Raw genomic sequence first — 23,602 nt, 5'->3', positions numbered from 1 at the left:
ATTGTATATTGTATGAATACATAAATTTGAAATACACAAAACAATTTGTATTATTATTTAATAATTTCAAGGTTTCATTTGGTAATGATGTTTATGTTGGTTGTTTGTTATTTAAATTTCAACAAGACTTAAATTGATATTTATTACAATTTGCCTATCATACATACATTATAAGGCCAAATAAATTTAATTGTTAGTTTCTCCAGCGTTTGAAATTATTTTTTGGTGAGGGTGTTTACTAATTTGCTATTTCCTCCCGTACTAGTAATAATAAAAATTATTTTTTATAAAAAATAGTAAAATGGATATACCTGTATTTGTAACCCTGCCATTATATTTCCACCTCTTCTCGGATTTTAACAAAAATCTTTCATCATTATTTTGATTTTGAATGAAAAATTATTGGTTTTTAAAAAAAAATAAACTAATATAGAAAATTTGTTCATGAGGCTCCAAAATTTTATGAGGGTGGGGACATAAAAATAGCAGTTAATTTTATTTTGGCTGTTTCTGCATCCAACAGAAAGGTCGTTGAGAGCTTCCTTATAAGTTGGTCAGTTGTCTTTTAGCCAGGTGAATGTTGATTTGCAATATTTCTTAGTGGCAGATTCAAGGGTGCCCCAGCTAGGGTGCCCCAGCTGGCCTCCCCCCTCCCCCAATACATTTTTCAAGATCTAGAGGTGCCATATACATGTAACTAAGGTGGGACTGAGGTGCGTGGACCCTCCATCTTGACAGCCCCTCTCTTGTGCTGCCAATGTATCTTTTATTTTAGAAGGGATCACGATAATATGGTTTACAGTAGTTGGTCTCTAGAGCAAACATCATTCTTTTCATCAGTGCTGTGTTTGGGCCATGGCAAACCTTTTTTAACCCTGTAATGTATGGAATGATAGGCCTACTGTACACAAGTCTGTGGGGGGGGGGGGGGTTGATAATTAAGTAATATTTCTTCTCTGCAGCCACTTCTTTATACATTAATTTTTGGTTGCAATGAACACTCCTATATTTAAGTCATCTAATCAATTTAAACATCTGCCGAATGAGTTTGGTATTACGAGAAGAACCAGGCAGTCTTTTGTAAACAACTGCGCTTTATATTACAGCAGCTCTGAAGACAATTGCCCAGATTTAATTATCGTTTTTTTAAACGCACACGCACAATGACCTGTACATCCAGGCACCTTGTGAGATAGATTATAATATACAGTGTAAAACATTAAATATACTACAAACATTTTTATTAACCCATTAAAATTACCTAAGCAGTAATATTTTAATAATGTACCATTGTTTTTATGACAGATAAAAATTAATTTGTTATGTCTATACATAAGTTAGTATTATTTCAAAAGTGACAACAGCGTATAAGGGCGTATTGTTTATTTACGCTCAAAATGAGCATACTATGCTCTCTTCACCTTTTGCTTCAATCAAGATTATCTTCAGTATTATGATGGAAAATCTTTGTAAAAAAAATTTTTTTTTTTTTAACTAGGCCTACAGTATTAGTGAATTTTCTCATTCACTTTAAAAAAAATGTAAAGGATATGAGACACTGATGACCAGATAAGAACTTCCATGGACAGGTCCTCAGTTGATTCCAGGGTCTGAATCAGATATGGTTCTTTAAATCATGGGTATGAATACTTTAAATTGTAGTTTGCATAACTGTAAGCATATCAAAAGATAAAATAATTAATTTTTGTTTAATGCGGATATTAATAATCTTGTTTCGACAGTGAAGGTTAAGTGTTTAGCATTCGCTTGAAAATGTACAAAATAGGTTTGTAAAATATTCGTTTTTACCAGAATTGAACTTAATGTACATGGTTATCAATATTTTTTTTTTTTTTTGGTATGGTACAGTATATAGTTTTAAGTCGTTTAATTTTTATGTTACTTCAGAGTAAGCAAGTTAAATTAAAAAAATTTTATGGGGTTATTTTTTTATCTTTAACAAGGTATAAAAAATCTTGACTATTAAAAGCAGTTTAAGGAGACTTAATAGTAGAGCACTCAGAGGTAAAGTTCCATAGTGTATTAGTTGCTGAGTCATTTGATAGTTGGATATAATAAGCCATAGCAAGTTTTAGAAAATGAAGAGGAAAGACACTTAATTCAAGTTTTCAACATCAAATCGAAAGTAGTTGGTGAATTTTCTCAATAGGAACCATGTTTTAAGCGATGTGGTACGCTATAAACTTAACGCAAGTGAATTTGTCAGTAGTGGTGTAGATCCATAATTTTTTAAATGTATTGTATATTATTACTTGCAAAACTTTATGAAGTTAGACTACTTAAGCAATAAAATCTAAATTTCTCCTTTATTTATGTTAGTGGTTGTTCACAATTATCAACATTTTCACAAGTGCACGAACAGTACGCATAGGGGAAAAAAAAATTTGTACACTTTTACATATGCATGATATTGTTCAAAATAACATCCAATATTTAGAATATTATTAGATTTTTAAGACCAATTATAATATAATGCAACCACGGATATAATACTTTATTTATGTAACCAAATACAGTACTTAAGTTGACTTCGCCAAATAATGGAGCATGGTGTTGCGAAATCAACATATTATGTACAATTTTAGAGAGGATGGAGGGAGTATCGAAAAGAGTAGGTTTAAATCTGTACATTTTTCATTAATGTTGATAATTGTCAACGAGCCCTTAGATACTGTACATTGATGTTATTTATTGCATTGCAATTGCTTACAATTTACAAAGATTGAATTCCAATAGTGAAAAAAAAAATTGATCATACTGTTAAAAAATAGTGCCTGTGTATTACAAATGATGATAAACTACTGTAAATTGAATGGTCAAAGTAAAGCAATATCAATTGAGAAAAATACTTAAGATTCACTTTTTTACGAAAACTAAGTCATTTTCATGTTAGTACGACAGTAATGTTACTTTTTTATTCCATAGTGATTGAATGTGTGATGTGATTGGCTGTTCACTGGTGGTGAAGTCGTTTATCGTTAAAATATAAATTTAGGATTTAGACTCATGAATGAGTCAAGCAGAATTCAATCAAACCGTAAATTTCATTAGACTTCAGCGTTTGTACAGATGCAGGTAGAATTTTCTAAAAGAAGAAAGATTGTAATACTGTAGTGGAAAAACTGCCATCCTCTTTTTGAAAATTATAAATTGTATTGTAATGCTTAAAAAAATAAAATCTAGATTTAAAAAAATTACAGTATAGACTTGTTTTTTCTTGTTTTTTATTAGTCTCCCTCAGAGACCACTTTTAGGACCAGGATTTTGATTGTCTTATTATAGCATCATTGGCCTCTAATTAGAAAATAATCATCATGAAATGATATTGATGTTATTACAGTACCGGCCAGTTTTATTGCAAAAATCCCAACGCGTTTTACCTGTTGTCGTTGCGTTGCGTTTGCGTTGAGTTGCGTTGCGTTGAAATGAACGTTGAGAGTACATTGTTTATTTAACGATGTCGTGTTCGCGTGTCAATAATTGGTGATAGTTAATTCAACGCCCTAACTATAAGAGACAGATATTGTGTTATTTCCACAAGTGTTACGTATTTAATTTTCCCCGAAACTTTGTAATGTATTTCATAGGCCCATTATACAATAAATCTTACATGACCTTGCCTTGTAAATGAATTAGTATTGAAAAATATTAATATTTTAAGGAACTAAGATGTACTTCATATAAACGCCGTCGACAAACGAATTCAAAATATAAGCGAACGAGAGAAATTACTGTAGCAGATAGGCCTACTTTCTCTGTGGAAGAGAATAGACCGTTTTTGCTACAATATTACATTATTCATATTATTATTAAGATAATTAACAAAATAATGGTTTTAATTTACGCTAATGTTAATCTGCCGGTGAACAATATTTTATATGGATATATAGGCTATATAATTAATATTTAAAACTATTTAGTAATTGCCGCCTGACTTCGTTAGTCGGCTCTCATTTTCAAGCGTAGTACAGTTAACTGAGCCACTGGGTGGCGGTGAGACGGAACGATGCAACTCTACTCCCAACACTGAACATGTAAAGTCGGTGTGCGCGAACATGTGCTCTGCATGCGACCGCATCGCGGTTGTACGATGGAGTAGTAGTACAGAAAACAGTCTATAATTTGAAGTCGTGTTTAGAGGGAGACATGAATTTTCTTCAGGTGGTTTCTCTTACAACTTAGCTGCCAAACTGTGGTTAACTTACTCAAAGGTCTCCTTGAATCAGCCTACTACAGTGCATGAGAGCAGTTTATTGATAAACAAACAAATCTCACATATTATGGAGATTTAGTTTGTGTAAAGTATTGTGTGTGTATGTTTGTCTTGTGTAAGGGATTGTCACCTACAAGTAGGACAGTGATATATTGCTATTGACAATCCTTGGCACATGTATTGTGTACCTAAATAAATAAATAAATAAAATAAATAAAAATAAACATCTAGACTAAACTGTGAAGGCCCCTCCTTGCGCCCCCTCTATTTCAATCTCCTGGATCCGCCACTGAACATATTGTGCATGTTATTACTAAAATGGATGTATCATTTTGTATTGTATGTTTTGCTGATGAATAGTAGCAATAACATATTTTATTATTATTTTTTCTCTTCTATAGATGCCTGGATTCAAAGGTGTTCGGGTATCCAAATTCCGGCATGTCTTCGGCTCACCATTCCAGAAGGAGAAATGTTACGAGGGGTTGAGAATAACTGACAACTCACATGACAGCAACTTCTGCGCCGTCAACCCAAAGTTCCTGGCTATTGTCTTACAAGCCGCTGGTGGTGGCGCTTTCACTGTCGTCCCTCTCAAAAAGGTAAAAAGATAATGATGATGGTAATGGTTTTTTTTTTTTGCATGGCATTGTGGGAAAGCTTACGACTTATGTTTGAGCCATACAGTATACTCTTTACGTTGATTGCGTCCTTCGAGTATCTCTATACCCACTGATATGGAGTGAATTTAGTCTCAGATGCAGTCTAAATTTCCTATGGAGTGGAGGAGGTTGGTATGCATGATGATATCTGTACTCAAGTCATCATAAGACTAAAGCCAATCACTCGTTCCGTACGGCGAATCCAACTTCACTCCCTGTGAACTCTACTGGATGACGCGACACGGTACCATGACACCAGTTATGAGCAATAGAGGGATTTGGCAAGGATTGTTTACAGGTGGTCACGTGAAATAACTTGGGTATACATGAAAAACACTACAGTGCGATAGCATAGGAAAAAAAATGTTATGGTTGCGAAACAACCATCCACTGTTAATGTGAGACGTAAATGGCTAGGAAAGGCAGTACAATTGACCATCATGCATACCTAACCATTCCGTAGATGTGCAGGGGCCTAGGCCTAACATTTGTCGAAAAATCTCAATGTTGGTGGCAAGTATTCTTTACAGCATTAGCAAACCATTAAGGCAAAATTCTTATAGTTAATTTCCAATCAATTTGGTATAGTTTACTGGGAATTATGATGATTTAACAGCAATAACAAGGGATGACCGCCATAGCAATCTCCATGTAAAACAACGCTGTGCCAGTCGACTGTTTATATCAAACACCCTAGTTCATGTGACACCCATCGCCAAATCCCTCTATTACCTACCAAGCGGTCTTGCAACTGAGTGTCTGCAGAGCTACTGTAAGCCACTGTTTTTCTTTCTATAGAATTTAATAATTTTTTATTAAAAGCTTAAGACATGAAAACTCATTGGCTTTTTAATCATATACAGTACTGTACACTGCAAAAAAAGATAATAAATTGTAAACATTAGTGTTGCACACAGTCAAAAAATGAAGTCAGATATTGCTGTGATGTCGGTGATGTTCTACTCTCAAAATGATTGAACTTCAATATTAAACACTAGGAAAAGACATTGTAATATTAAACAGCAATTTAAAAAACAGGTGCCGGGCAGAACATGGCTGACTTCGATTAAGCAGAATGCATCCTGTTAAAACACTGTAATGCCCTAGATGTAATGATATATAAAGTAGATGTGCAGCAGTTAATCAATTCACACAACACACCATGAATGAACACTATGTCCTTGCTTCTCTGCCAGTGTACTCTCTCTGCTTGTACGTGGTAGGTCAGTGCAGTCACGTTTTTGCAAATTTACAAGAATGTGTTTGCATTAATTCAAATTCATATTTAATGTGAAATTTAATGTGTGTATTTTCTGAAATTCAATTTTTATGTTGACAAATAATGCTAAACTTAATTTGTATTCACAATAAAACGTGTGGCGCCAATGATTAGAATTTATAATGACTTTAGCCGTGTGCAGACTATCAAATCTTATGTGCCTAAATGTTGTCTTGATGACCTCACATCATGACCATATATAGGCACATCATGACCATATATAGGCACATCATGACCATATAGGCATATCATGACTATATATGGGCATACAGCAGTTTTGTTGTTAAAGAAAATATAATAGTGTGATTTAGACAGTTGCAATACCAGTAATTTAGATATAATGCTCACTGAAAATGTTATCTGATAGTACTAATCACTAAGGCTCTTGTATTAAATTGTGACTATATCAACTGGTACCTTTTAGTGTAATAAAATGAAGGCCAGTATTGATCAGTACTGAACAACACAGGACATGTGTGTTTTTAGATTTCTAGAATAGGCATTTTAGATCTCGCACCATCCATGAGTATAAAACTAGGTACAGAACCTTGTACAGGTAGGTGTGGTTAGGAAGTGTTTGCACATTTCTGTTTCTCAACCTTGAGTTCAGAGGTTCAATCCTTCGCTGTGCATTTTGCTTGTGCTCTTTAGGCAATACACGTTCCTACAGGTTGTCTCTCTCCACCAAGGAGTACAAGCAGGTACCTGGTAGGTTCAAACACAAAATGATTTAAATACAGATGCAACATTATGGAATTCTCTTTAGGAGCTGAGTATGTGTTGCATGCTTTTATCCAATGACCGTGGGTAATAATTTGAAGCACTTAAAAGCCGTTGGCATGAAGCGCTATATTCGTTCTTTATGCCTTTTTTTTTTCTCAAACATATAATGCAAAACATGAAAAACAATTTAAATGCATGTCAATTTGAAAAATAAAAATAGGCAATACACTCTTTACAGAGACTTTCATATTGAAACCAATCACACCTAAATATACAAGTAGACCAATTTTGTGATTACTTAACAGCAATATAGGAGATATTCCCCCAGGGACTGAGAATGTGTTTACCATGCATCTGATCCAGTTACTTTAGGTAATAAATATGAAGTACAAATTTTGCAATAGCAGTAAAAACCAGACCAATTACTATTATAAACTGGAGAGATCATCTTTCTAAATAAGTATACATACTTTACCAATGAATATTAGAAGTGTATACTGACTGCATACAGTATGAACGCCCATGAAAACATGACAAACAATATACTCGCAACAGAACACATTGACAATTGAATGTCGTGTGTGCAATATGAATTGTAAACCTCTAGCAGACTTCAGAAGCAATTGTTGATCTTATGACCGCTCAGCGCTAAACTGTTGGCAACCCACAGTCAGAGAGCTAGTAGAATAAAAGTCCGTCGGGCAACTCCTGGTGCTATCCCTGATACAGCCATCAGTAGCCATTTTTTTTTTTTGCTTGACATAATATTTCAGAGCCAAAGACTTCTAATGTTTAACCTTATTCTCTGGCATCATCTTTCATCCTGTATGTTCGATAGTCATATCAGGAGATTTGAATTAATTTATGTTTTTGCCCTACCCCACTGAATGCTCAGTACGTTTCTAAATACTTCTCGAAATACCGCATCCTATTGCTGCTACTTGGAAATCGGTGGCCTAGTGGTTAAGACACCAGGCTAGTTGTCTGAAGGTCATGGGTTCGATTCCCACAGGAATCACTAATACAAGATTTTTTTTTTTGCTAGTATTTTGGAACCTACTGAGCATTCAGTACGATAACATGTCAGGTAGGGCAAAACATCATTTCCTATAATTGTAGGCCTATACAGGTATGATATAAAATCTCGGCATTTGATTTTTCTCAGTGTGTAATTTATACCTTCCTGTTGTGAGATAATCAAAGCGGACTTGAGTGATAAGGAATTATTGGAAAATACGCTTTTGTATCAGCGACACATGGCGGTGCGTTTCTTGAGTATGTACATGTGAATGAGAGATTAAAACTAAGCAGATTTACACAGCTAATCCCCTGCTTAAAAGCACTTTTGAGAGTTCTGTGACCGCAATTTATTTTGACCTGACTTTCTTATTAGTAGTCCAAAAGTTTACACTAAATTGGGCTGTTGTACTGTACAAAAAACACATTACAAGTCAATCGTGACATTCATCATTTTACATTCTGTAATTTCCTACTTTGATTTCCAAGAACATAATTGTAGTTTTCAGTATTTTTTGCAGTAAAATAAAAAATAAACTTGTTTACACACACACACACATCACAAGCTCAGCCAAAGGCACAAGAGGGTCACACCTTGCAGACACGGATCTAGATACAGTCTATAAGGCCTGGGCAGGCCTAGGCTAGATGATACACTAACAAGGTGTTAAACTTACACCAATTATTTTCAAGTTGGTTTCCAACGATGTTCGAAACTAAAAGCTTTTGAAACCGTTAGGCCCAATAAAAAATGATTAGTTTATCACCCTCGCCCGCATGTCTTCTATAGTATTAAAATAAAAAACATTTGGAAAAAATTTTTTTTTTTTTTCATTTTTTTTGTAATAACAGTAGATATTATAGTATTATCTCAATTATGTATTTTACTTCGAATATCAGTGCACCACAAAACAACCCAAAGTTGGATTTAGAAATAAAACCAAAAAATAAAAAGCCTCCCTTCCTCATCACATTTACAGTTCAGATAGGGTGAAACTAATAATTATTTTTATTGGGTCTTATATTTTTTTCAAAAACCACCTTCAGATGTTGGTCTACTAATTTCAATAGTGCTCTCAAATTTTGAACGTAATTGGATATTACTGTAATCTGTGTAACATTCTCAGTGCTAGCTCTCAATGTATTTGTGGCAGTGGTATACAGTATCTAGTTGGATGTACAAATTCACTTGCAAATAGTTAAAAAACACCATATTTTGCGAGTTAGCACCCCTCAACTGATCATCAAGCTCCCCCACTTCACCTTCGCACCCCCTTTCAAGACTTATAGATACGCCACTGATTAGTGGCGGGGTAAAATAAACTTAATTTAAAAACAATAAAATGTAGTGTTTGAATTATTTGCTTGCGTACTGTACTGTAAGTTATCATCTAAAGTTTTTCCATGCAATTATGTAGTAGAACATTTGACGCAGCAGAAATGGTTTGGTTTCTCAACCTTGAGGTTGTGGTTTCAATCCTTTGCTTTGCATTTTGTTTGTGTCTAAAGTCAAGGCACTTTATCTACATTTCTTCCTAGCTGTATCAATGGGTACCAGCAAATTGGTGGGAGTAACTTGCGGTGGACTAATGTCCCACTCAGGAGAGTAACATAGGCTACTTTCAACCGCTTCATGCTGAGGCCAATGGCTCATCAAGGATTTACTTTACTTTAATATGTAGTAGAACACAATTATTTCTTCTTTGATTTAATCCATTTATTCGCCTGGCACTGCAGACAACTTTAACAACTTTCATAGTAACTAGTCTGTACAGTAAATCAGCGAAAAACTTTAATCGTTATCTGCGCTTATTTGGAAGTTAAAAACTTTTTTAAATGAGCAATTTAATGGTTTATTTTTCAAAATTTGTATAATTATAACTTCAAAAAAAAAAATCAATATTTTGGAATTGGTCACTTTGCATCGAAGTCATTAAACATAACTTGAAAATTTTTTGCCAATAACAAACCACAAAAACCAATTTTAATTCTTTGATTTTGAAATGTAACCATTTTTGTAGCAATAAAGTATCTCTCTAATGGATGAAAAACTTAATTTATTTTGATCTGTGTCCCATTAAAAGTTTATAACTTTACGTTATCTTTTTTGATCATTTCAGTATTTTAAATGTTTGAGTGGTTTCAGATTTTAACACCAGTAGGCATATCTTTAAAAATACAGGTGTGATGTCAATTATAAGTATGTTGTATTCAAACGGTGAAGGCCCTTGTATTGGCACTATAGTACTGTATAAATTTCTGTTATTATACAACAGCATGAAGTTGTTTTAATCCTGTACCGTATTGGACAAGGCTATTTAGCGCAAGCAAATTTACGGCTCAATCAGAGCTATTTGCATTCACACATGTGTCGACAACTTCCTTGTAGTCAATACCCATGGGTCTTGTTTAACCCTTAGTGACGCATTGTCTACATCGCTAACTTGGATAAATATTGACATACAGACATCCTAGAGTTTTGTGACTGTCAAACTTTAAAGTGCTTTGTAACACATAGCTATGTGGTGTAATTGAGACATAATTGAGACACATAGTGAAGTGCCTATGAAGAAAGCGTCACAATAGGTAATTAGGAATATGCGCGTATACATATAAACCAGAGCATCCAGAGTACGCATGAGTCGCACATACAAAGTTAGCAATGAGAATTTATTCACCATGCTATCTAAAACTTCTGGCGGTTCAGAAGGTCAAGAAACCTTTGAGAATTAAAGAAGTATCTGTATACTGTATATAGCAGAAGAGCAGTGCATCAGAAATTTGAATAAATATATAATCATATATAGTAGCCTTATCCGGAGTGTCAATCAAATTAAATAACTGACCAATCAGAACAGAGCCAGGAATATGCATGTCTCACATTGGCCGTATTCGACCGGTCGTTCTTCGTTAAACCACGCCCACCTGCGCAGCGGTAAAATCCTACTTGAAAAAGACGACCAGTTGAATAGAAAACTTGTAATATACTCGACAAAGCAAAATGGCTGCATAGTTACCGCGATACACGCTGCGTAGTCAAGATTGCTTTAGCTTGTGGCAGTATGGGTTTTTCATAAAAAAAATATTTTCATCCAGTTTTTGAATTCTGTTAGCCTACAATTATTTTTTGACTTCATGTGGGTAAATATTATAATTTTTATTTTCTGAAATTTAATCTAAATAATATTAACGCAAATGTTGTTTCTAAACTCGCCGGCCATGTTTGTTTTGGTCACGTGGATAACTTAAAGCTGTTTAACGCACTCTGGTTTACACTAATTTTCCTTGTCAATGAAGTCTATTTTACGAACCAATCGAATGAAAATATACTCAACGAAAAATCGTAGTCAACAAAATTAACCAGTCGAATACGCCCAAACACAAGTGTTGTTCCACAGATGCGTATGTTGTGTGCAGTATGTTCCTTACGTTGTGGGACCTTAGGAACGATATCTAAGGGAGGCAGGGCGTGGCTGAGCAGAAAGATCCATTGTCATTGATTGTTTGATTGATTGATTGATTGAATGATTGATTAATAGTTGTGGTGTTTTTATATTTTTTTTTTAATGATTTCATTTTATTATAGTTCCCTCATTTTTATCTCTCCCCTTTTTCTAATACAAGAAGTGATTATTCTGTTATTTAAAATCTACTGTTATTATGTGTGCAGTCTGTCAAACCTGTTCTTACATTTCTAAAAGCGCCAGACTTGTATAATATTGTAGAAAGTTATTGTGTAAGGGTTTAGGCCGATAATCGCGTTGGTATGCTGTACCAAATTATTGCGGCAATGTCTGTCTGAAAAGGGGCTTATGTCAGATCTATACGTCTGTACGTATCTAATGTTATCTGGCTTATCTTCTGCTCTCCGTACTGTATGCTGTACTTAATACATAATCATGGCTTTATTGTATGCTTAGGCTTGGTCTATACTCTAAAATTAATATATCAAGATAGTTATCAATATTCATATCATTACTAGAAACATCAATCTTTCGGTTTTAACACTTTGTGACTCAACAACTGTACCAATCTACAGAAGCTCCATGATGAGTATTATTGGAAAGAAGATTAAAATCACCGACAAAAATAGTTTTTGTAAGAGGTCTAGATTTTTTTGTGCAAAATTGCATAAAAAAAAAAATATTTGATGACAAACTTAGTCATTATTCATAAGTAATATTTATTCACTACAAAATTACAAAACAGAAAATGAGGTAAAGAAAATCGGTTTTTTAAATACCAAATTTTCGGATACAAAAAGAAAGAAGGCAAAAACCAATGATGCGTTGGACCTGCAGTCTAAAACATAAGAATTAGGAGACAATGAAGCCTGGTCTCCATAAAACTGCTACACTCTCTGTGCAGTGTTGTCACTGCAATCGTTACACTGTGCGCTGCTGATGCATATGGAAAGCTCACAGTTTTGACTGACCAATCAGCATTGATGACAAGTTGTGTGTAGTTATTTTAGTGGTAAAGGGAAACCAGAAGGGCAGGGATGTCGCCGTATTCGTGAAATCTCTTAAAAACCAAAAGGCCTAAAGTCGAGCAGGCCTAGGCCCAAGGCTAGCTGACGCGATTTTTTTAGGCTAGGCCCAGGTAGGCCTAGGCCAGAATTTGAGGAATGCAACAAAACAGATGAAGATGAGACTTACTGTAGGCCTAATTAAATTCAATAGTTGACATGCTTTGTTTTAGATTAAAAAATACTGTAATAATGAACAAATCCCAGCGACAAGCGTCAATCCGACTGTCAACTTCACATGCTTGGCGTGTGTGTGTGGCCGCAGTTGGGCCTGTGTTGTTGTGTTGTACCTTAGCTGCGTATTCGTGGACGAATACATGGTTGTATTATGTTTTTAAAAAATGAGTGTGATGTTGAACATTTTGTAATACGCGCGCGAGCAGTGAGTCCTGTCGGAAATGTTGAGTGCTGGACGGGCCCCTCCACCGCCGACCAGCGTGGTGACATCCCTGGAAGGGGTATGGTGAGTTCAATTTAAGTACATGTTTCTTGAGGTGATTATAAAATCTAGACTATCTACCTGAGGTCCATAGGTCTGGACCTGTAATAAACCATAATGTGTTGAAAATAATTGGTTATATAGATGGGTAAAATATGTGAATGTAAAGCACCAGTTTGTGGGCTGTAATTGTAAACATTGAAACATTCATAGTCTTCATGATTTCTTTTTATATACTGTACTGTAATTTTATTATTAGTCATTTCTTTATATTTAGCTTCCAGTGCATCAATCATCATTAAATTTTGCTTGAATCATGCAGTGACATGCTTTTGGAGTTAAGTTTATCATGAATTACCAGAAATTATTTAGAGAAACTAGGGGAAAAAAAGATGTTCAGTAATTATGACAAATTGAAAAATGTCTTACCAGAGATCATGGTAGTGCTGTGGAAAAAGATTGAGCTCTAGACCGCATGTTTCCTGGTTTTAAATTATATATTTACTAAATGTCTTTGAGTATGAAATGTCACTTTACCTCTTCGGATGGGACATGGTTCTGTACATTAAGCTGTTGATTCTGTGTTCATAGTGGTTCTGTGTGCATGAATAGAAATTTCAAGACACTATTTGAAGATTAGGGGTATCTTTTCCACTGTGAAAATTGAATCTATCAAACATACACTTATCTAGATAAATGGAGAAACAAAATAAACTGTTATTTGACAAAAAAAAATGTTAGTTTTTAGTTTAAAAATAGTGATGGGAAAAAAAGCTGATCCTCCTCATCTTTTATTTTAGTTATTTTTCATTGGACTGTTACTGGGGTAACGGTTATGCTCTTGGCTTGACCTCACTAGGCCCTAGGGTCCCTTCCGCCAAGCTAGTGGTAATGCTTGCCTCGCTTTTACCCTGACGACACCACTTCAGTATCAACAGTAGCTTACTAAAGTACCTTGATGGCGCTATTTAAAGAACAGCTTAATCACTGCACATTTGTGTGATAATTTCAAGTGAAAACAATTGACAGTAATGCAATTTATACTGGTAAGAAATGAAGGGAGACCAGTTAAATCTAATTCAACAGTTCATTTCCTCTTTTAATCAAGCGCTATTTTAAGCTAAACTTATTTGTCTGTTTTGATTTATATGATTGTTCATGCTGAATCGAATATATTGCCTTGTGATACAGTAATTGCAATTTTTTTAACTTTCTGGTAAGCATTGATTGGCAACAAAGCAAGATTAGTTAAATGCATAATTCAACACCTCATTTCCTCTGTTTACCCTAATAATTCAATACTAATAAGCTAACTATTTGTCAGTTTTGATCTATAAAACTTGTTCAGTTTGAACCTAATGTACAGCAGTTACCTTGTGATAATTGGGTAAGTAATACCCAATTATATAATTGGATAAGTACTTTCAGATCTGGTAAACAGAATCTTTTTAATCCAATATTATCATTCCTTATATATTAAAAGGCCATGTGACATTGCAAGTTACCTTTAGTATTTAACTATACAATGATCAATACACTTGAGTGGGCCATTTTATTGGCCTCATGGAAATGAGATACACTCACTCCATTCTTCAAATTCCCCCTACTTATACATACCTCGTTCCATTAAAAAAAACCTGGTGACTAAGTATCTCAAATCAGGAATTCCACAACACTTAGTAAAAGCATCCCCTTCACCCAGTTGCTGGTAAACTCTCACATCACTGTTTTTTAAGGAACTTTATAAATTTCTTTATTGTTTATTAATTTACTTCAATCATAAAATCATTAAAAAATTTGCTCATTGAAAATTTAAGAACATAGATTATGTATTTACAGAGTTATCCATTGTTTATTTTAATTTACATTATGACAACAATCAAATTAGTAATGTTAGTTTTAGTAGTTAATTCTTAATTCAATATTAATTTCCAAGTATCTATTTTTAGACAAGTCTATGAAAAATTAAACATGGATCATCATTTATTCATTTGGCTGGGGAGCAGGTGACCACAAGATTTCTCCAAGCATCACGATACATGGATACTAATGTAATGTGTAATTGAATTGCATGTGATGAGGATAAATTTTGTATTTATTGATTATTTATTGTACAGTATACAGTACTCTAGAGGTTAAACTCAATGGTGTATAGTATACTCAAACCGCTTCCACTTCTCTGTGCCTGTCCTTCATTTTTTGTACTGGAATTTTTAAGAACTACACATATCACATGAACAGATGACTTAATATGTAACATCATTATCTTACCGTAGTTCACAATCAAAAGCTTCCTATTGGCTGCAGCTATGGGAATCGAGCCAGCGACACTCACTTATCACTGTTTTTGATTTTTGCTACAATCATGGTTTTTTGCTCCTACAGTATTTGACTTTGCTAACTTTTATTAAATCTGGAGAGTTTATTTATTTTGAAATGGAATGCCTTAATTGGTCAAAAATATTTTTTAACTGAAGATAATACTGTATTAATTCAACAAAGAAGAACCATTGCAAGCTTATACTGCTCGATGGGATAGTTATAAATTTTTTTCTTACGATTTCATGCCATGTTTCAGAACATAACAACTGTGTCACAAGTCACCTAAAGTACCGTAAAAACATAATTCAAGATTTTCTTACTTTTATCATGATATAAAATACAATAAAATACGGGAAGTAATTTCCGCTACGTAATTCTGAGTCTGAAATCTTGAATCAGTTTGCCATTAAATCCAAGTCTCAACTCTATCCCTTTTGTAGAACCGTTGGCACATATTTTACCTCAGAAAATCTAAATGGTTGACACGCCTAACTGTCAACACTCTATTTAAAGAACCATCAACTCCTTCAGAAATATTTATATTCCTATGCAGTCTCTTTCCTTCAATGTGCCAATGTTTTCAAAGTAGATCTACAGTATTTTGTTCCTAATTTATTTTTAATGTATTAATTTATTAATTTTGTATGTTGCAACCTAGTGGGAGTTTTAAATGTATATTTTCGTGAATAAATAAAGGTTTTGGTTGATTGATTGATTCAGTATGATTAATTTCTTGTTGAATTATTAATATAATAATTATTTCAATGCAGTTCAAGTTTGATTGTTAAAAAAACAAAATTCTGAGAGTAAACCATTCATAAAATGTTATGTATTACATTTTATAATACTATATGAAATAATACAAAAACTGAGATGAGATGTTTCTGGGATGGTACTACCTATCTTTAAGCACAACTTAAAATCTAGTGATTCTCCATGGTAAAACAATGTAACTGCAAGATTACGGGGGAAAAAAAACAACATATCTCCGATGAAGATACTTTGTTTTGCCTCAGAATGGTATTCAAAACATTTTTTTAACTGATGGAGTTATTCACAGCAAAATCAACTATTTGATGGTGTTTTCATATCAATTAATATCTTAACGACATATACATAAGCTACAGTAGATAATGCATATAAAAGACCCAGACATAATAAATTTCAAAAATATGTCACACTTGTGACAGTACCAAGTCTGCCATGTTTCTGAGGTAAAACAATCTATCTGTGAATATTGTTAATAACTTTACAATAAATCAAAAGATTGTAATTAAAATTTTACATATAATGATAATAAAATTGTCTATAGATACAGTAGTCCTGCAAAATTCCAGAAGGGTACGACAATTTATTGCCAAGTTGCAAACATGCAAACTTGAACTCTATTTTTCTCAGAGTGTGAAAATTTCAAGTTACGTTGTTTTGCCACAGAACGGCCAAGTTTCTAAACTGTTAACTCTTGGTTTTTAGCTGTTAACTCTTAGTTTTGAACTGTTGACTCTTGGCTTTTGAACTGTTTTAACTCTTCATAACTATTTGTTCTTGTGCTTTTAGAACTGTTGACTTTCCCTCCAAAGTTAATTCATAAAATTTCTTGAAATGCGCTTTCTCAATACACATCCGGTACACTGATTTGAGAAAATTGAGAATGTGCTTGTCAGTGCTGTTTATTATGGGCTAGCGTCCTGGTTATACTGTCAAATTACTGTCGACAGGTGTTTACGTTTACGGCGTGTGAGTAACGTCTAATGTAATGTTAATTCTCTTGTGCTAATGCAGTAACTTGACAGAATATTTTTTTTTCTCGCTCGAAGTGTGAATAATGATGAGGAGTTAAATTGGTGTTGTGGTACTTAGATGAAAAAACATTAGACGGTGATGACACAAACAAGGGCAGTGCGCTGCGCTTGTTTGATTTTGCTCAAGAAGTTAAACTTTGTATTTCAGACAGAGTGAACATAATGTGGATGCAAGTTGCATCTAAACTCTCACAAACAATAGCAGCTTTTAAAGTGTGTGTGCTATTTGATTACTCTTAATTCAGTGCAATAATAATAATCAATAGTGCACTTTTAAAAATAATTATTAAAATATAAACATACTGTGAAATGATCAAAGATGACGAAAGTAAATATACCCTACTAGTACATTCAACAGAATCAGCCATGTAGTTAATTAATATTAAATGACCATTGAAAATCTTAGGATATTTTTTTACCAATGGTAAATTTTGGTCTACAAAAATTTCAACCGTTAAATATCATTAATAAACAATAAAACAAATTCAAAATTGTTTTTTCGTAATTATTTTATGCAAAATAAGTGATGATTATCGATTCTGGAAAAAGGTGCATAGACAGCTACTGTAAAGCTTTGAACTCTATGAAATTAAAAAAAACATTATGCCTTGGGTATACAAGAATTGTGTGGACACTCATCTGAAGTAAAGCGCGTACTGTATATCTGCAGATATACAGTAGGCAAGTTATTTTAGCCTAGCGTCCACACGATGCATTTTCATCAAACTGAAGGCTATCTGAACATGGCCAGAAACTCAAGAGTTTTAGAATGTTGATCAGTACTTGCCTTGTTTAATCACAGGGTTCTAGTTCAATCTTTGTAATATGCATAGGTTTAAGGCATAGAGTCATTTAGCCTTCCTATCATTGACAAATTCAGAAAAATATTTCTACGCAGAAATATTTCAACCTGTTGATAATATACTGTAGTAAATTCTACAAAAAAATAAAAATTGAATGCTTGCATATAATCGAAGAGTACAGAATTGCAAGAGGTCCGATTGTCGAGGTTTACATGAAACCACAAACTAGAGGGCGCCCTTCAAAAGAATCTAAAAGGCGTTTGTGTCGAAAGCATGCTGCGTCTGGGGAATGGATGTTCGAGTTTCGAACTCTATTCAAATTCTAATAGAGTGTTTCCTCACTAAATTACCAAGATTCGTAATGACACTTGTCTAGTGAGATTTGATGGATGGTTTAAAATGTTGTAAAAGATCCTGTTGCAATTATGGTATAGACATATTGTTGGATAACACACTTGTTGGATAACTGACAGGAAAGTACGGTAATATGTAATAATATACGGTACGTAATTTATTAGTAGTTTTATAAGCATTTTAATTTGTCTTCTCATTCGGTTTGTGTCATGTAACCAATACCTCAAAATGACCTTGGCTTTGTGTGTTGTTGATTCTCATGCTTATCACAAAGTTATGAAGAATTTAAGTGATGCTCGCTGTGGCTGTACGCGTTAGCAACGATAAGCTGCGTTGTGCAAAGTTTTGCTTAAATTTACAGAGCAGAGTAGACATCTACACCACCTCAACTCAATCAGTTCTCTTTTCTGTTGGATGCTTTTCACTGGTGTTGCAGTCACAGGCTATACAGCATACACATTTCTTTCACATTTCTTTAAATTCTTCGTGCTGTCTGAAATGCACCGTTAGGAAGACCTCTTCCATACCAATTTTGAAGACAATGCAAGATAAATGCTTGTTTGAGTAGAATGCTTACAAAATAAAACTAGCTTTCTTTATTTTAGTGTGTTTTAAATTCAAAACTGCAGGACTCCCTCCAATTAAAGACCACTTTTGGGACCAGGGTTTCTGTGGTCCTGGTCTCTAATTAGAATAATAAAGATAAAAGACATTCATTAATTTGAGACTACATAAAAGTGGTCTTTAATTGGAGGTGGTCTTTAATTAGAGGGAGACCTGGGGCGGATTGCTATAAAACAGTCTTAACTGGTAGTAACTTCTTGAATAAAGCCGGCTTTATCACTTAGACGGTCTTACTAAAGTCATTGTTTTATAGAGTCTTCCCTAAAGCAACTCTCACACTATCACGACCTATATGCACTGCGATCAGTATACAACCGACACCGACCAGTGTAAGAGCTGCTATTAGCAACTTGCTCGTGTAGAAGAGAGGGTCGTCGATGGTTGCGGACTTTGCAACATGTTGAAAAAAATATAGTGGTCGGTACTGCTCGACAGGTCCTATTTCTGGTCAGAATTCTGGAGGTTCACGGAAGAACCTGGAATTAACAATCTAAAATTAAATACTGTATGTTTGTCCATGTTTCATTACAGTTGATTGGAATGATTTTCATTATACCTTGGCGTATGCTACAGTATGCTGTATGATAAAGTGAGGGCGTACTACTAATCATTTGCACACTTCTGGAAAGAATATCAAGAACTGAAGATTCCAGTCACTCTGAATTATATTTTGCTGTTAATAAAGCGACGGGCAATGACCTACTGATTAAAATATAAAGTGGTGCTGGGGCTTAAGAATTAATAGGATTGTCTTAAAATCAAATGGTCATGGGTTGAAGTCTCTATAAATTTGTTTTCATTGAAACATATTTAATCTACCAAAGCCTAAACAAGATTTAAATTGTGTACGGTAAAACATCATGTGTATGTGTTAAAAGAGTATACCACATTGACAGTGATTAAATCTTTGCCCCATGTATATATTAATAATAGTAAATTAATGATAGACTTTACAAATTAAAACTAATGTTCACTTTTGGAAACAGAATCAAAACATGAGCTGTTTCTTTGACATGGCATCCTGTATGGAAGTAGACATATGGTATAAATTTTGATAGACTTACCGACAGTAAGTATCCTCATATAAGCGATACCATAATGATAGATCACGCTGCCAGTCTAGAGGTATTTAATTCTAAAGTTCATTGTCACCGTAAACCCATTTACTTTGTGATCCTTTAATTTTATGAACACTTTGAATAATCTTTAGTCGTAGAATTATAGGTGCACTCGACATTCAAGGGTATTACAGTATATATCCAAAGTTTGTGTTTAAGGCAGCTACAGAGTCATCTACTGTAGCCTTCCAATCGTTGAAAAATTCAGAAAAGTATTTCTAACTGGAAACAGAATTCAATTTACTGATAAAATACTGTATAATTTTAATAAATCCTACAAAAAAATATAAAAATTAAATGCTTGCTTTCTTTTAATCATAATGTGTTAATTTTTTGACCAATAATCAATTATTAACAGTAAGTGAAAGGACACCGACATCATAGTTTACATACATTACTGTTCCTCTATCTGACACATCGTATCTTGGGAATCGGTTTCTTTAGCATCCACTGAAAAAGGTGTAGAGGTCTTTTCGACCGAATCATTACACCTTTGGGATAGCAATAACACTGTCAGTATTAAAATGAATATAATATAATAAAAATAATTACGATACACAAGCGTGAGGGCTCTATTAGAATTGATGTTTATAGCATCTAAAATTATCAATTTCATATTTTAATGCCATATACAAAGTTCACCGATATGTGTATCATCGGTCCCTGTGATGTGAAAATGACTTTTTACAAGAAATTCTTCATCAGAACCATGAACTTTAAAGGTCATGACAACTATAAGTATAAGGTATATTGTATGTCATAATTTATTTAGCCAATGATTAGAAACTTTATTAATGGTAATAATGTGTAAAAGTTGATGATCCATTCTATTCTGAAGAGATATAATAAAACACTCTCAAATTGTACTGTAGTACTTTTAAGACTGGTTTTATTTGACAATACACTAGCTTTCGAGCGCACAGTACTCATCATCTTCGAGTGAACTTTCCCCCGAAGACAGTTGCTTGAAAGTTAGTTTTATTGTCAAATAAAACTAGTGTTAAAAGTACTACAGTTACTGTTTTACAGTGTTGTATTATTAATGTTTGGTAGTTTCGTTGGCACTTGCATTCAAATATCCGCTGTGTACCGTATATCGCCAGTTGTTCTCTTCCTCGAATCTTCTTAATAGTAAACCAATTCATCTTTCGTGGTGATTAATACCCAATTTGCACGTAGACATAATTATTCTATTTGTTAAACTTGTCACGTTTGATCTGTGAAGTTTTTATTCGTTTCACGTGCGCAATGACGACCCTTGCAAAATGTTAGAAGAATATCAGTTGTGTGTAATTGGGGACAGTATTTGTTTCCAATTATTTTGGATATTCTTTGGTATTAATACAGTAGGCTGGTAGTGAAACACACTACGTATGAAAAGAGTATGTGAAAAATGCCTCAGGCAGTACAGTGATTGACTTCCTGAAAAAAAAAAAAAAAAAAAAAAAACTGGCTTCGACCAATCTAGGGTTATTGAAATACATAGGGGACATACAGTATGGGAGCGCACAGGTGAAGTGGAAGGGGTCGATGATATGTGAAGGGGCACTAGCTGGCAAAATACTGTACAGTGATTTGAGGTGATTTAGATTAACTTGAGCATAATTTATTTGCTTTAAAAAATTTTCAGTGGGGGGTGTGCTCTTGTACATTAGGTGCCCCCCCTGACCTCAAAGATGTGTATTTTTCTTCTAAATATCTTTGAAAATTATATTATCACACAAACTTGGTTATAACTTGTACAATTAGTTTGTTACCTTGAAAAGTATGTCCATGTGAAAAAAGGAATCAAGAAAAAGTGTGATGTTTTTGTCTAACTATTTCAAAACACAGAAATGCTACTTTGATAAAATGATAGATTTGTAAATTTTTTTTGACTTTGTTTTAATACTCGGTAATAAGGTGTACGATAAATGTATTTTGTAGTATTTTCATCTGGTAATCAAATTTTTTTGAAATGCTACAACAGCCCTAAAGACAAAATGGACATAATATTTTGTTGCAACTGGCAGCTGATTATAAATTAAAACAAATATTGATTGATTTGTGTCTACTAATTCAGACTTATTATTTTTTTGTGTGCAGTAGACATATATGTTTTTTTTATCTATTCAGACTACGGAAAAATAAAGAATTGATTGATTGAAATGTAGAGCTTCTATAAATTGATAATTTTAAATTATTTTTTAAGTCCAGTACTGGATTTCAATTTTGTTAAGTTAACTCAGCTTTTTTTTTCAGGATTCCATTAATGATTACTTATTTTTTTAAATAATGAAAAATGATTTATTAAGAATACTGACTTCTCGCCTTTTATTTAGATTCCGTTGGTGAGGTGTGGGTGTGAAAATAAAAATTCAAAACCTTTTGTGCATTTTATATTTCATCCAGTTTCCATGTAAAAAATATTTTAAAATTTACTTCATATGAATAGAAAAATTAATTTCTAATATATTTAATTGAGTTTATTGCCATCTTACTGTACTTCCTTAAGAGTTAATTATTAAATCCTATAAAACAGGTTAGATTTGTCTTACCCCCTTGAATCTTAAAAAGTGATATCGAGGAAGATTACATTTTATTTTATTCATGCAGGTATTAACAAAGTTGGATCTTCATGAAAGAGCACTGCAATCTATTTTTATATATTGCATAATTTTAATTGCAGGTATATGCTACATTTCAATCCATCAATTCTTTATCCATCAGTTTCATCAATATAAAAAAAACAGTAGTAGTGTAATGAAAGGATTTTATTAAAAAATAGTAATGATAAAGGATTTATAAACTTCATGAAAATCCTAGGAGCTTTTAAAAAAGGACCTAAATCTAACAACATAATTTAAAAAAAAACTAACCTTAATTAAAATTCAACAGGGGTAAGGCAGAGTGGAATTCCATTGCCAGGACAGTGAAGTTTCCAATCAGCTTGACAAGAAGTTTGTCCAAACATGTTGTTTATTTAAACTTGCAACACAAAATGCAATGGTTGTTTTTTTTTTTTTTCATTATGTCAAAAGAAAACCTATGCACATCCATCAAACTGTTTCATTCTCATTATACCTTCATGGTGTTATCTGGGAGCTACAAGAAATCCATGTGGTGTCACCTTATGGTGTAAAAAATGATACAAAAAGACATTTGCTAGTACATAGAAATATGCCTGCTACATTTACTGTAATTACTTGATGGCTGTAGACAGTGACTCATTTTCTTGAGTATTCTTGTCTGATATTAAAGATCGTATGCTACTTTAGCATATTGCAGAAATTGACAAAACATATTTGTATGTCAGAGTTCTGTATGAAAGAACATGGAAGCAATGGTCATTAAGACAATTATATTTTTTTATTTAAATGAAAATATAGCAAAGTATATAATCAAGATTCACAATCAAGATATTACTTCTTTGAATCTTTAATTTAACTCTCTAATTGTGATTGTTGCTACAGAAAGAGAATACTTTGTTCTGTATTGTTTATTATTAGGCAATATTTACTTACTTTTCTTTTTGATAAATTAATGAACATCTTATACATGACTTATATACAGTACAGTAGAACCCTTATTAGGGGACACCTTTGGGTGCAAACAAGTGTCCCTTTATAGTGATGTCCCCTGAATAGGGGTGCCATAGTCTTAAAAGATATACTTTCCCTTGTTTTGTGGCCAAAATGTATAGAGAGGTCCCTTTAGT

General features: G+C 33.5%; 1 protein-coding gene across 3 annotated transcripts in view; it reads left to right on the top strand.

The window, feature by feature from the left end:
* Positions 1-23,602, top strand: part of LOC117109254 (coronin-2B-like) — a 70,116-nt gene that overhangs the window by 11,439 nt on the left and 35,075 nt on the right. For all 3 annotated transcript variants that reach the window (XM_033251518.1, XM_033251519.1, XM_033251517.1), the window contains exon 2: positions 4,636-4,836. In XM_033251518.1, coding sequence (XP_033107409.1) covers positions 4,636-4,836 — 201 coding nt within the window. The remainder of the gene's footprint in view (positions 1-4,635; positions 4,837-23,602) is intronic.

The sequence above is a fragment of the Anneissia japonica genome, unplaced genomic scaffold (assembly GCF_011630105.1).
Source record: "Anneissia japonica isolate Jap-2015-1 unplaced genomic scaffold, ASM1163010v1 scaffold288033_len957474_cov176, whole genome shotgun sequence".
Lineage (NCBI taxonomy): Eukaryota > Metazoa > Echinodermata > Crinoidea > Comatulida > Comatulidae > Anneissia > Anneissia japonica.
The sequence above is the reverse complement of the archived record's forward strand: the minus strand, read 5'-3'. Positions and strand labels throughout refer to the sequence as shown.